General features: G+C 37.9%; 3 protein-coding genes and 1 non-coding gene across 8 annotated transcripts; 1 reads left to right on the top strand and 3 right to left on the bottom strand.

Moving 5' to 3' along the window:
• Nucleotides 1–616: 616 nt before the first annotated feature.
• On the bottom strand, nucleotides 617–2881 carry LOC104880947 (uncharacterized). The gene is made up of 4 exons (XM_010659243.3): nucleotides 2651–2881; nucleotides 2498–2573; nucleotides 2022–2114; nucleotides 617–1087 (listed from the first exon to the last, which is right to left on the bottom strand). Exons 1-4 carry the CDS (start codon nucleotides 2764–2766, stop codon nucleotides 791–793), a joined length of 582 nt encoding a protein of 193 aa, XP_010657545.1. The 5' UTR covers nucleotides 2767–2881; the 3' UTR covers nucleotides 617–790.
• A 1230-nt stretch (nucleotides 2882–4111) lies between these two features.
• Nucleotides 4112–9928, top strand: LOC100255765 (probable protein S-acyltransferase 7). Of its 5 annotated transcripts, XM_019222689.2 has the most exons (7): nucleotides 4112–4944; nucleotides 5039–5227; nucleotides 5391–5572; nucleotides 6229–6411; nucleotides 7390–7695; nucleotides 8757–8990; nucleotides 9087–9928. In XM_019222689.2, the coding sequence occupies exons 3-7, from the start codon at nucleotides 5456–5458 to the stop codon at nucleotides 9525–9527; spliced, it is 1281 nt and encodes a 426-aa protein (XP_019078234.1). In that variant the 5' UTR covers nucleotides 4112–4944; nucleotides 5039–5227; nucleotides 5391–5455; the 3' UTR covers nucleotides 9528–9928. The 5 variants fall into 5 exon arrangements, with proteins under 5 accessions (XP_019078234.1, XP_010657527.1, XP_010657531.1 ...); XM_010659225.3 differs by lacking the exon at nucleotides 5039–5227 and having other exon boundaries at nucleotides 4112–4613; XM_010659229.3 differs by lacking the exon at nucleotides 5039–5227 and having other exon boundaries at nucleotides 4112–4677.
• A 562-nt stretch (nucleotides 9929–10490) lies between these two features.
• On the bottom strand, nucleotides 10491–10584 carry MIR477A (microRNA MIR477a). The gene has a single exon (NR_127859.1). It is a non-coding gene; the product is annotated as a microRNA MIR477a (primary transcript).
• A 1298-nt stretch (nucleotides 10585–11882) lies between these two features.
• On the bottom strand, nucleotides 11883–13014 carry LOC100266041 (uncharacterized). Its single transcript, XM_002273256.4, has 3 exons — nucleotides 12842–13014; nucleotides 12337–12743; nucleotides 11883–12219 (listed from the first exon to the last, which is right to left on the bottom strand). The coding sequence occupies exons 1-3, from the start codon at nucleotides 12857–12859 to the stop codon at nucleotides 12156–12158; spliced, it is 489 nt and encodes a 162-aa protein (XP_002273292.1). The 5' UTR covers nucleotides 12860–13014; the 3' UTR covers nucleotides 11883–12155.
• Between the last annotated feature and the right edge of the window lie 448 nt (nucleotides 13015–13462).

Genomic DNA, 13462 nt, shown 5'->3' with positions numbered 1-13462 from the left:
TTTCCATCACAATCATTGACTTGGGATCACTCCAAACTACTTTAATACCCCTCCGTATTGCCTAAATTTTCGTTGTGTTCAAAGGTTTAGAGGCTCCTTTCTTCCAATTAAACCCCAAGCTCATATACGGGAGGTTCTGAGCCATTGATGGAGGATGGTTCAATGGTTGGTCAAAGTGGAATATCTATTTCTGTCTCTTTGTCTGCAAATACTCCTGAGAAAATGGATCATATATATGCAAAATCCTTCATACCAACCCCTCAGAGTCTTATTTTGGAGTTCAATCCAAGGCTGAATTTCAATGATTCCAAAACATAGAGCATATGGGCCCAATTTGCATAACACTTCCCATGTTTAAATTCAGGGCATCGCACATTTTCCTGGATGTACGATGATCCACGATACTCTTTTTCCCTGCATCTAATTCAACAATCTCTCAAGAATTCCACATAGACAAAATCAAAATGATTACTTTTTCAACTAACCGGACTCCTTTTTCTTCTTAGCAGGAAGAAAGAAATGACACTTACCAACTCATGGATCAAATTTAATATGGAAGCATAGAAAAAATCAGTTTGGTTAGTTGCATTTCATGACGGTTCAAAGACTTTTGATGTACAAATCAATAACAAATCAAATGGGTAGATATTAGAAAAAACCCGCACCATGGAGAATTACAGCATTATTACATCAGTACTGTATAGTAGAAATAGTTAATCACACAAGGTTTTGAAAAGCTGTGATCATGCAGCCAAAATAGTTCAATCCCTTTTCAGATACTAAAGGAGGCTCATTTCTGCTTCCTGGCAGTGGCATATTTGGAGGCCCTGTCCACCACACCAGACAACCAAATGGAGCCATTTGAAACATACTCGTTATTCATGATAGCTGTGCCAAGTTGACCTGCCCCCTTCTCAGCAGCACAGATTGCCAATCTTGTCTGGTGCATTAGTGCTCTGCCCTTCTCTGAAAGCTTGCAATTCTCCTCCAACTCATCAGCAGTCTTGTTAAACATCTCCATACTTTTTGAAGCTATGCCTTGTATAGCAGAGTTCACTACTGGAAAGATTCCTTGCTTCTCCTTATTCTGCATATATACTAGATACTGATTATGCCTTGCCAAAACAACTGGGCCAGCCCATTATCTGTTTGTTGTCTTACCATGAACCTAAGTTGTTATGAATCTTATGATTACTTGAATTCGACCTTGATCACCGATCACAAAGCTAAACTACAAGAACTATCTGGGAATTGTGGATGATAATTCAACCTAGATATGGTAATGTTGGCGAATTATCTACATGGCTATCAATTATCTGATAAACCCAGAGCTAATAGTAATATCAGGACTCAAGATGAACCTTCTCAGAAGTTAGAGCTTGCTGTGTGGCTCCAAGACAGTCTCCTCGTGAATGTATGTAATGGCATGAATGATGTATCCTTTCAGTTAGTCCTTTTTGATCTTTTTTGCATTTGTATTGAATATTTTTGGTTTTTATATCTCCAAAAATTAAAATCAAGTGCCCTTTTAGGGGGTCCATTGTCAGTCACTCACACCTATTAGCAATCGAATGTATACACACAGAACCTTATGGTGTAATGCTGCATTTGAAGGCCATATGCACATGATTAATTAACCATCCAATGAATTATTTCATGACAAGCAAATCTAATGGACAACTGAACAGCATACATGCAGTTTGTCTTAAATTTACTCCTTCAACCATCATACATAATGAGATGTTTATTGCTCTATCAGACTGTTGATGAATGCCAAGCTGCAAATATATTCAAGAAAAAGTTAAACACCAAGAGGGCGTTTGGTAAATTAACTTAAAGGTCAAAAAGGGTTCTTCGTTGCAAATTTTAGAGGCCACCCATGTTTAACCATGGTTTGATCAGTGGAGGTGATCAAATGGAATCTCTACAGAGTACTCAATTTCTTTAAGAACTTGCTCAGATAAGAAAGAGAAGAACAATGATAAGTTTCATTCAATTCTAAGCAGGAGGGAAAAAAATACCTGGGTTTTGCAATTCCTTTTGTCTGGGATGGGATGAATTGCCAAATTCTGTAAGGCCAGTATGCGAATTGGACTATCTCCAATAACAGCTCCCTGTTTGTAAATGAAGCAAGTAGTGATAACTCATTGAATACTAACGAGCATACCGTATAGGGTATTAGCCATAGCAGAGTTGAATTGCTCTCCTATGAAGCCATGAATTTAAAAAAAACTACATGCAATTTATAGGGGAGAGAATACAACAGAGCCCTAACAAAACCCTAAGATTCATCAAATCATGGGAGGCCTTTTAACTCACGAATAACCTTATCTAAAACCATAAGAATAGTACACACATCATAGTGAATTTCACAACATGGTCAATGTTATTAGGCAACTAGGCAAACAAAAGGAATGGAAAATAAGTGCTTTCATTGATTTTACTGCATTAAAACACCAAGAATATCACTCAATCGTTGGTAATTTTTGTGGCTTACATTTAGGAGAAGTGCAGTTTGAAAGGCATAAGGCTGCTTGAATGTCACAAAAGCCAACTGTGTCTGGTCATTTTTTCTGTTAAACACGAGCAAATTAAGCCACAGATGAAGCATGAAAATTAAGCAGAAGTACATACAAAAAAGATTGTTTACCTGCAGAGCTGGATGTTGTCAACAGTTCCACAGTAAGAGAAAAAGATATTCAAGTCTGAGAGGGTGACCTTGGGAGAGATGTCAAGAACCTGTACAGTCAAATTCAGAGTACCCATTAAGCTCACAGCTTTCACCCAACTTTATGATCTCTCAGTTTCCCCACAGCCTCAGGAAGCTGCTACATAAGGGAATGAGCAGTGGTCAGAATCCAAACCTGATAAGCAACTTTGAGGAATAAAGAGTCTGAGAACCTATTCCCCTGCCAAAGCTGGCAAACTTTTACAAACCACATGCCCATGCACACACTCAAAATCCAGTTTCACTTTGTGGGCATCTCTCAATCAGTACAGGCAAGCCCACCAAGCAAGCCCAACCCAAAATCAAGAGCTGGGCTTGGGTAATGAGGCTGATCATGAAACCCATCCCAAGGCACCAGTTTGAATATTGTATGTGGTCTCTCTGTTAGTAGTTAGGCTAATGATTGCGGGCTCACATGCGTGATAAATAATCTGGGCAGGTTCACATGACTTTGTAGTCATGATAGCAACTTCTAATGTTAGCATCAGTAGTTAACAGTCTATTAACAAATAATACTTCAATACCATAGTGCAGTCAGAAAGTGGCCTTGTCTCTCTATCAATAATTGTATCACCAACTGTGGAATTTATTATGGGATTCAAGACTGCTTGCCTTTTAAGGTTTAGAAGCTCTCCAATTCTGTTGTGTTTGTGATACTAATCCAGTTTCCAAAGGGAAAAGTATGTGGGTAATACCATGGTTTTACAAAATAACCAGAACAAACCCAAAGAGTGAGATGGGGGTAATGGGGTAAAGAGAGTGTTGACAGGCACTTTTGTTCAAAAAAATAAAAAGAACGGAGGCATTGAGGGAGACCACGTTGGGCAGTGCAAATGGGTCACTGTCATTGATTTTACTTTTGACTTCCTTCTCGTCCTTTTCCCCTCTATCCTTTCATTTTCTGCGTTTCCTTCCCATTCCTTCTCTTTTTCAGTTTTCCCCTTCCAAATTTCATCTTCTCAGTTGGATGGACGATAGATCTTTGCCTTCAAGTGTCCAATATTGTGAAATGAATTTGGTTTTTTAACGTAAGATTGATTACAATGAAGCTCACAAGGTGGTGGGCTCCATCCATTTTCTGGATTTGGGTGTCAGTTATTTTATCTTAAAAAAAAATTCTTTTGTTTGAAAAGTTGGCAAACTACCCAATGCCCAGCTGGCTCTGATTAAAGTTAAGGTGTTTCTTATTTTGCTTTGAACCCTGCTCTTATCATTGCTTTTGGGGCTGGTTTTTTCTTTAAATCTGTATAAATGAAAAAAAACAAAACTTCCAAAACAAACAAAGGCACCGAGAAAGAAACTCCACTACCCAAAAAATCTTTACTCCAATTCTGAAAAAACATTAACAAATTTGGGCTCTGATCATACTCTGAATCTTAATTACGAGATTATGAAAGAATTATTCCATTAAGTTTAATAAATCAAATAAAAAACTGGGTTGGGTTAAATTATTTACATCAGCAATTTTTCTTTATGTGGGCCAGTCTATGACCACCGTTTGCATGCGTCTACAGTGTGATTAAGGAGGAACTGGCATCATATGTTATTCAGAATTAAATTCATATTTGCTTTACTGTTTTTGAGCTTCAAACAATTTGGATTTGTAAAATAATAAATGCAGATGAATTTTGCTTTATTTTGGTCAAGAAAAATCAAAATGACATCGAAAAAAGGCATTACTTTCCTGTTGGTGAAATACATTTTCTGGGCAGCCAAACAGGGAGACTAGGATAATTAATAGGAAAAAGGAAAAGAAGAGTGAGAAAGAGAGAGAGGGGAAACCAAAGTGGAGTTGGTGGGGGATTGGAGGAGGGAAGAGAGTGAGAAAGTTGATCCGGCAAAGACGACGTAGCATTTGTGTGGCGAGTAATTCCATAGAGTAGAGGTGGGTGGCAGCATTAGCGTTGAAATTGGAGATCCGACTTGTCACGAACAAATAGAATCGTGGGGTGGGTGTGCCAAGGGCAGAAGAAGAATCACCTTCTGCTCCTGTCTTCTCCTCTGCCTCTGGGCGCAGAGAAACAGGGACCGGCTTGATCCGTACTGTCCGAGCAGAGACAAAGAGAGACTTGTCTCTCTTCATTTGTCTCTGCCAAACTCTGAAACAAGACGTGGGTTTGAGCCTCCCCTTCTCGTTTCTTTCACGGTGACAGCTTTGGCTCCTGTTCTCTCTCCCCACCCATTTCCCCTTTTTTTTTTCGTTTGTTTTCTCTAAGGTAAGATTTGTAGATCATCTTCTTTTGATTCAGGTTCTCTTCATTCTTCTGCCTTTTTTGGTTTTTATTACCATAATTGAATGCCATTCCATAGATGCCTGCTGCGGGTTTCTGATGATTTTTGTCATGAAAGACGAGGGCTTCCGGGCTTCCTCCATAGCTTTCTATACAAAAAGAAAACTCCTTTTTTTTGTTATGAATGATTCTCCTCTAACATTTTCGTGATTCCATGGATCTTCCTCGCCGTCGTGTTCTTCTTCTTCCCATTTTATTTTTCTTCAATGTAAGATGACCCTTTTTCTATCTCTTTCAATCCATGTGGGTCAAGAAAAGAAAGACTCTTTGTGATTTGGGTTCCAAGAAATTTCAGTATGCTTATATACATTTATGTGTTTGTTTCTCTTGATTATCTGATGAGGGTCATTTCGGGTGTGGTTTTGCTGCAGATTACAGATTTCTTTGGGTGAAATGTGTTAGTTTTGGAGCTTGTAGGGCAAAAGATCTGGCCAATATGCAGGGAAAATTCTATACAGCACCGCTGCCTCCGCAGCTATCCGACTCTAACCGGCGAATCATTGATACCAATACCCCAACAATGAGGGTTTATCAAATCTGGAAAGGCAGCAATGTAAGCTGTCCCATTTGCATTTTCCTCTTGATGTTACTTCTTCGCTTTCTGACAAGCTATATCCTTTGCCTCCCTCGTCTTTTTCTTCTATATATGTTCTGGCTACAATTCCGTTTGGATTTTACCTGGCTGAGCCATCTTCATATGTATTATTGGAGAAATTGACTTAGTGGTCTTCTTTGACTAGGAAACAAGTTGAAGTTTCCAACAACAAAATTGTCACTGAAGATAATTATGTCTTTGGAAACTTGAAGCTGCCAAATGCTATTCAAGCAAAATTTATTTCTGCTTTGACATGAACAAATTCTCAATAGAAACTGACATACACCCATGTGTATAAAACACCACTTATTGTTGGTTCTCTGCTGTTTTATTGGGGATGGAAATTTATTTTGGGGCAGGCCATGTGTATTTTGAATGCTTCTTTTGAGTAATTTTTGTCACATTCCTGTTTTTGTTGTTTCCACGTTTGGGCAGCTGTTTTTTAAATCGATATTGATCATCTTTGATATTTCTTGGTCCATATGTTGTACTTGAAAGTTATACAAGGTTCTGCAATTTGTGTATTTTGATTTTTTAACACAGCCAATATATTTTGTCTTTTGCTTCTCTCAACTAACCCGAACATCTGACATAGTCTTGTGAATCTCTTGCAGAGATTCTTCTGTGGTGGAAGACTTATATTTGGTCCAGATGCAAGGTCTCTGTTGCTTACGGTGTCCATGATTGTGGTTCCAGTAATACTATTCTGTGCTTTTGTTTCTCAAAGGCTCATTGATGAATTCAACCACCATTTTGGCAATCTTATTGTTGGTATTTCTGTTGCGCTCACAGTATATGTGAGTTCTCCTTCTTTTGCTTACTTTTAATTACCGAGCTTCTTAAAGATCTATTCCTGTTACATCTTGACATCCTATGTACTACCAAAACATTTACTGTTATAAATGATAAAAAAATAATAAGATATGATAATCTTCTATCTGTAATTCTAATTTGGTCAGGTGTTTCTGACAAGATGTTGATGAAACTCCCTATAGATTGAAGTATTGATAAAACTGGGGCAGTTCAAAGTTAAATTTGAAATACTTAACAAACCTAAAGTTTATACTCAATCGTGTTTTGGACATTGTGAAAGAGGATCTAATGGAGCTTATCTTGTGCCCCAGGGATTTGCTTTAAGGCAAAAATAAACATTTCTTCTGATTAATTTGATAGGGCCACAATTAGAATTTGTGATTGTATTATGAAATGGTACTCCACATTGGTCTTTATACACATATATATGATGTGTGTACACGTGTTTGCTTCTTAAATTTTCGCAAGTACCATTCTTAGTAAATGTATTGTCTCTCCAGATTGGGGAATTATTAATTTTTGCATAATAATGTGGTTGTTTTGGTCCCGCCAAAAATTGATAAACCAGTGGCTCCATTGGCATTGTTTCCATGTTGAACATATTTTCAGATTTTTTAGCCCACATGTTAGACAACTTACATCAATAACTTGATACTGCTGTCCATGTTTGTTAGATATGGTGCATTTTTTTATGGAACATTGGATATCTGTGGTATTTTTTTCTTCTTACAAAAAACACATAATTTGTATGTTTTCCCCTTGTTTAAATACAATGAAGTATTAAAATATAGATGAAGAGAACCAATAGGAAAAATTGCTGTTTTTGTTGAATATCTCTTATTAAACCATACAATGTATAAAATCTTTCATGAGACCTTTCATTAACCACTTGCATTTTCCTGACACTCTTGACTTCTCTGACAAATTATTAATTGATGTTGTAAGCTTGTCAACTGTGGCAGATTATGATCCTTCTCTTCCTTACTTCTGCAAGAGATCCTGGCATTATTCCCCGTAATCCACATCCTCCTGAACCAGAAGACGACACTGCCTCTGGTATCTCCACAGACTGGGTAGGAAGCCAGAGTGGTGCTCCTAATATACCTCCCACAAAAGATGTCATGGTCAATGGGATGGTAGTCAAGGTCAAATACTGCCAAACATGCATGCTATATCGCCCGCCAAGATGCTCTCATTGCTCTATATGTAATAACTGTGTTGATCGTTTTGACCACCATTGCCCATGGGTAGGGCAATGTATTGGAAAGGTATGCTCCAGGTGTAGAAATTCTTTCCATAAATAAATTTGATGTTATCCATTCTTAGAATTTCTCGCACTTACCATTTGGTGTTGAAATCATTCAAATTTACTGAATTTATTGTGACAGTAGTTTGCTTAAATTTTGAGGCGAACTGGTGATTAGGTCCCTATCCCCGCTCAATAATTTTCTAGACTTGTAAAACCACAGTTCTTTTGCAGGGTGTCAAACCAGCTCTATGCAACTGAGTTCTAAAGGACAAATAAATTTTTAAGGGCTTATTTTATAATACAGGAAAAGAAACAAAGACATTTTAGTTGCAAAGCCTACCATACAAAAAGTTTTGTGAGTAATATTATATTTCCATGCTCTTTTTTTTTTAGTTCAACTCAACGAGGTCACCATGTGTAGACATAGTGAGAAACAACATGATCACCAAAGTTCTAAAGAAGATGTCTCTAGATAGAGTAGGAAGGAAGAAAGGATTCATGTAGCCTAAAAGTAGCACCGACAGATCATGATAAGATTCTAATAGGAGTCTGCCAACCATTTTTTTTAACTTTGAATGGCCTTTTTTTCTTTGAAACGATGGTGGAATGAAACCAATGCAGTATACATAAGAACCATTATAATATATTAGAGACTATATTGAGATGATTCTCCAGTGTTTTTGTTTGAAAAAATTCTCAAAAATTTGTTTCAAAGGAAAAAGACATGGTTGTCCACACAAAAAATGACCTCTAATAGTTCAAACCTCTTGATCTTCCTAATATTTTACCATAACATACTTGGTCGTAACAAGTTAGCTGTTGTGGTCTCTCTCTATCACTTGCAAGCCAACTGAGCAAGAAATAAGGTGCTCTAGGTATTGGAGTTTTCAAATATTAAATGTTCCCTATGTAGAATGTATATCATCCTTTAATTATTCATGATCATTGTTTGACATGTATGATTCTGTATTCATGGTTATTATCTCAAATGAATTTTGGGGTTTTTAATTGTCTATGCAGGATGTGGAAAGCTTTTTTCTCTTTTTGTAGGCTTAACAGTTTACATTGTATTATTTGCAGAGGAATTATAGATTCTTCTTCATGTTTGTGTCCTCCACAACCATGCTCTGCCTATATGTTTTTGCTTTCTGCTGGGTAAACATTGAGAGAATAATGGAAGCATACCATTGTAGTCTTGGGAGGGCTTTTCTGAAGTCCCCTGTTTCAGGAATTCTCATACTATACACATTCATAGCAGCTTGGTTTGTTGGAGGTCTCACTGCTTTTCATCTCTACTTAATTTTCACCAATCAGGTTTCTTCCTTCTCCTTACACTTAACCTGTATTTTCTGTTCATTGTTTCCATTTATATTCACTTTTTTTCCTCCCTAATTTCTATTTTTTATGCAGACCACATATGAGAATTTCCGGTATCGATATGATGGGAAAATGAATCCTCATAACCTTGGATTCTGGCGCAATATTAGGGAGATCTTCTTCTCTAAAATTCCTAGTTCTAAGAACAACTTCCGTGCTCAGGTGAAGGGAGACTCTTCTTCTGTTTTCAACACTTCAATGTCCTTGGGCCATGCTATGAGCCCTGAGATGCCCAAAAGGAGCTTTGACATAGAAATGGGGAAACGACAAGCTGTTGCTGCTGAGGAGTTTGAAGATATACATAGCCAAATTGATAGTATTGGCGGATCAGAGAGGTGCGGACCCCAGCCGAGACACACAAACCGGGACCATAAAGGGAACTGGGAGATAACACCTGATATACATATGTTGGCTGCTGAATTTGGAATGCAACATGGTTCAACAGTCAGAGAGAAGATTCATGGAGTCCGTTGAAGTTGGATTGTAGAGCCTCAATTATAGTGCAGTATTGGGCGTCTTTTTATCTTAGAGCCAACAGAAACATTTGCTAACCTGGCTGATTGGGATCAGTTGCTGCCATTGCCTGGATGCATTAAAAAGATGTTTTTAGATTCTAGTTTCCTGCAAGAAGGGAGAGGCATGCGCAGGTTTGGTTAAGATATGGCAGGATACAGGTTGTACATTGAACTGTTTTCATGGATATTGGGGGGAATGTTGTGATATAGTGTGTATTTTGGGGATTTTGGTTGATATTGATTTTTCTCGATTTGTTGGATACTTTAGCAGTCTCAGAAAAACCAGAGGCCCTTTTGAAAAGTTCTTATTAAACATTTGATGGTAGAGGAGCTTGTTTATGAGTAATGGGTTTTACCAAATTTTCATCCCTTAATGAATCATATCATGGATATTTGATTTTATGCTTTACCATGAACATTACTTTTCCCTGAAAAGAAGTTTGGATGGTTTGGACAGTTATGGCACTTGGTGAGGGCAATTCATTTAGATGTTTTCTCCTCTGCAGGTAAATGCATTCATCAGAGGATAAATGAAATTGTGGTATCATCTATATAAGGTATGCTTCTAAATAATTGCAGAATAAGGCAATGTTTGAAATGCTTCATAAACCCTAATCATTATTTGACGAGGTGAAAATGCCATGTGACTAGTGATGAAACTGCAAGGGTGTAGTTGAAAGGAGCCATGAAATGAGATTGGTAGAAGTGTGGTACTAAGAGTTTTTCTCCTTATCCCCCCAAATCTCTTCTCCAAGAAATGATTTGTGATTTGGAGTATCATGGGCATTAGCATTAATCTCTAAAAAGCAAGCACAATCTCTTGAGAAGAAGAGGAAACATCTCACCTCAAATCAATCTTGCCGTCTTCCCAATGATCAGGGAAACTGGTACCAAATAACCAGATGAGTAATATTGATTCTGGGGTAAGCTTCCAAGGTCCCCCACTGTCTTCCAACTTTCCAACCTTGATAATCAGCCAGGAAAATTGGAAGCCTTTGAGGGAGATTGACAACTTCCTCATTTACTCTCTACAATTCACACCTGCTCTTTGTTGCTGATACCGGAAATTACAAACCTCCATGCTCTTCATATAAGGACACCTAGCTGCAACTCAAAACAATCCAAAGATGCGTGAATCTTGCGCTTATTATCGCAATCTTTATCCATATCTCTATATCTTTTCACACCATCAAATTCCAAACCACATAAATTAGTAAATGGTTTGCTATTCTTCATCCACTAATGAGTTTATCTTGTACAAACCCCAGAAAGGTGGTCGCTGTGTCAACTACTGCACACTGAAGTTTGATACCTATGGGAATATGGGAAAAGTATCTGCATTGCCTCTTCGCCCATCCCAATGGTCAGGCGAATGTATAATACTATCCCAAGATTTGATTCTTGATCCGTACTTACTTGAGTCAATTCCAATGGAGATCATTCACAAGCAAGACATGTAGCAATAATCTGTGTTGATGAAACTATAGTTAGAGAAGTTTCCAGGAGGCAGAATGTTGCGCATAGGTTCAGCCCAGCCTTAAACAAGGCTGAGACTCATGCTCAGGTTCCAAATAGGATTTTCTCAGTAGAGTATTGAAAAACTTAGGGCTTGGGATGTGGTTGACCATAAAACTGCAGCTTCAGAAATCAATCTATTCCAGTTGACTTTTCAATGAATAATTCAAAGGCCCACAGGTTGTCCTTTAGGCAACATGAACAAGATAAAAGAAGTCTTTCAAGATTCTTTGTTCCTTTTACCTGTTTCTAGATATCAAACTTATTTCCAAAAGAATTATAGAACCACGTTCCTCCATTTGAGCATGTGGTATGCTCTTCCTTCTTTGTCGTCCTTAAGAATTGATGCCTATTCGTATAATTGGTGGTAGTGATACTGGCTTGCAGGTTGTAGAAAATATGAGCCTAACACCAATTTTATATTGCCAACTGCCAAACATGTATGATATTGATGCAGTTGCTTTCACAATGAGAATGTCAACAAATCCACAACCTCCTATTGATCCTTTGAACTCAGTGAAGAGGCAATCAGCTGAGTAGAGAATCCCACTCTGCTAATCCTCTTCAAGAATGTCAAACTAGAGCATATTCATATCTCTAAACCCAGTGCCAATTATTTATCTCCTGAGATTGACCTCAACTCTCTCCACTGGACATGAATTTGAAGAACTCAGACGTTATAAACAATGTTGGATCCATTATGTTAACCTTTTATAGGATTTCTAACGATCTACAATTGTTGTCTTCAAGGTTATTTTGAAATATCAACTATTAGATTAGCAGAAACTTCCAAAGATCATCCAAACAGAGTTACCACAGCAAAGCAGCAATGGTGTCTTTATTTTACAAGTCAAATATCAAATGGGTGGATATAAGCCTTAAAACTCTCTCTGCCACACCAAAATTCAGGGTTAGAGGAGGAAAACTACCTTCCACAGCTACAAAAATGAAAGCCCAAAATTCTATTTACAACATGACGCCCAGGTCAATTTGAAAAAAAAAAAAAAGAAGAGCATATGTTCCACATTTTGCTAAGAGACACCAATCAACCCCCTCAACCATGATCCTTGGTTCAGCGACTGCCCGACTCCACCCCAGCAGATTTAAGTGTCTCTGTACGACGAGGGCTACATACACTTCAACAGCAATCATCATTCAGCATGGATTCAAATATGATCCACACATACCATATAAGAACTTATGTTTTTTGAACTGAATTTGTATAAATTGAGATTGGTAATTTTCATGCATACCTGCTAAATGCATCACCCCTCATGGGGTCAGGAATGGTCTTTTCATTGTCCTGAATGTGGGCAACCTTTCTGAGGAAAGATTTGGTGAGAAACTTGTTGGCCGACTCAAAAGCAGCGTCAGGGTCATACACCTCTGCCATGTTCCCCCTCTTCTTCTTGCTGAAGGTCACTGCCGGTGCGTGCAACAACTGCTGCTTGGCGGTGTGCACAGCCATCCCCACGACCACCAACACCATCCCCACCACCACATACACTGGTGCAAACTCTAATTTGATCATACCTCTCAACTTGGACTGACCACCATGGGCAGTGTCAAAGGTGGATGAGACTTGTTTCATTCTTGGTGGGGTTGATGTTGCAAATGACCTATTTGCTCCTAAACGATTCAGCATTGATCTCCAATAGCCCTGCAACAGAATACCCAGTTAAACCATAAAGAAAAACTCAGCATTAACCATGGAGGATGATAAAACTGACGTCATAAGCACAACGAGAAAGCACTTACTGTTGCTCTCAAAGCCATTGTCTCAAGATTGTTGGGATTTAACTGAAAATTGGGAATTGAAATATATGTCAAATCTGTGATGGTTTTGAGTTCTGCTTGGACAATGCTTTTGGTTCCATTTATATAGGGAAATCTCACTAAATGGGAAAGGCTATATGTAGATGGATGATGGATGGCAATTCTTCTTTGTTGGAGCCGTGAATGTCTGGCGATTTAGTCTTGATACTTTGAATTCTTCTTCTCTTGACTTGGAAATAAATATAAACCAACCAACCCCTTGTTGGTCTCAACCTCATTTTAGTAGATTTGGTTTAGGAATTCCAAAACAAGAGTCTCAACCATCCGATTATTATTTATCCCAACGGATTCACAACTTTGGTTTGTAAATTGTTTTTATTTGATTCATATTTTGGACTAAAGTTCTCTTTCCAGTCAAGTAATAAAAGATGTATTTTCTTTGACTAAATATATAAATATTCATCCCATTACCCCCAAACTCAAGTTCATTCATAATGACAATGCTCCTATAAAAGCTTGCTTTGGGCTCATTGATTTCATTTTAATAAACTTCTATCATCCTTTTTTCCAAAAAAGAATACAACGGCAGTAGCTTCCAGGAAC

This window comes from Vitis vinifera, chromosome 1 (genome assembly GCF_030704535.1).
Source record: "Vitis vinifera cultivar Pinot Noir 40024 chromosome 1, ASM3070453v1".
Lineage (NCBI taxonomy): Eukaryota > Viridiplantae > Streptophyta > Magnoliopsida > Vitales > Vitaceae > Vitis > Vitis vinifera.
The sequence above is the reverse complement of the archived record's forward strand: the minus strand, read 5'-3'. Positions and strand labels throughout refer to the sequence as shown.

Excerpts from the sequence above, each read along its gene's own strand:
- LOC104880947 (XM_010659243.3), bottom strand. The coding sequence starts at position 2,766 with ATGGGTACTCTGAATTTGACTGTACAGGTTCTTGACATCTCTCCCAAG. Across the intron at positions 2,574-2,650 it reads GACAACATCCAGCTCTGCAG|AAAAAATGACCAGACACAGT; the intron begins GTAAACAATCTT and ends CGTGTTTAACAG. Across the intron at positions 2,115-2,497 it reads AAACTGCACTTCTCCTAAAT|GGAGCTGTTATTGGAGATAG; the intron begins GTAAGCCACAAA and ends ATTTACAAACAG.
- LOC100255765 (XM_010659225.3), top strand. The coding sequence starts at position 5,456 with ATGCAGGGAAAATTCTATACAGCACCGCTGCCTCCGCAGCTATCCGAC. Across the intron at positions 6,412-7,389 it reads CTGTTGCGCTCACAGTATAT|ATTATGATCCTTCTCTTCCT; the intron begins GTGAGTTCTCCT and ends CAACTGTGGCAG. Across the intron at positions 7,696-8,756 it reads TAGGGCAATGTATTGGAAAG|AGGAATTATAGATTCTTCTT; the intron begins GTATGCTCCAGG and ends TATTATTTGCAG.
- LOC100266041 (XM_002273256.4), bottom strand. Across the intron at positions 12,220-12,336 it reads AGGGGTGATGCATTTAGCAG|TGTATGTAGCCCTCGTCGTA; the intron begins GTATGCATGAAA and ends TTGCTGTTGAAG.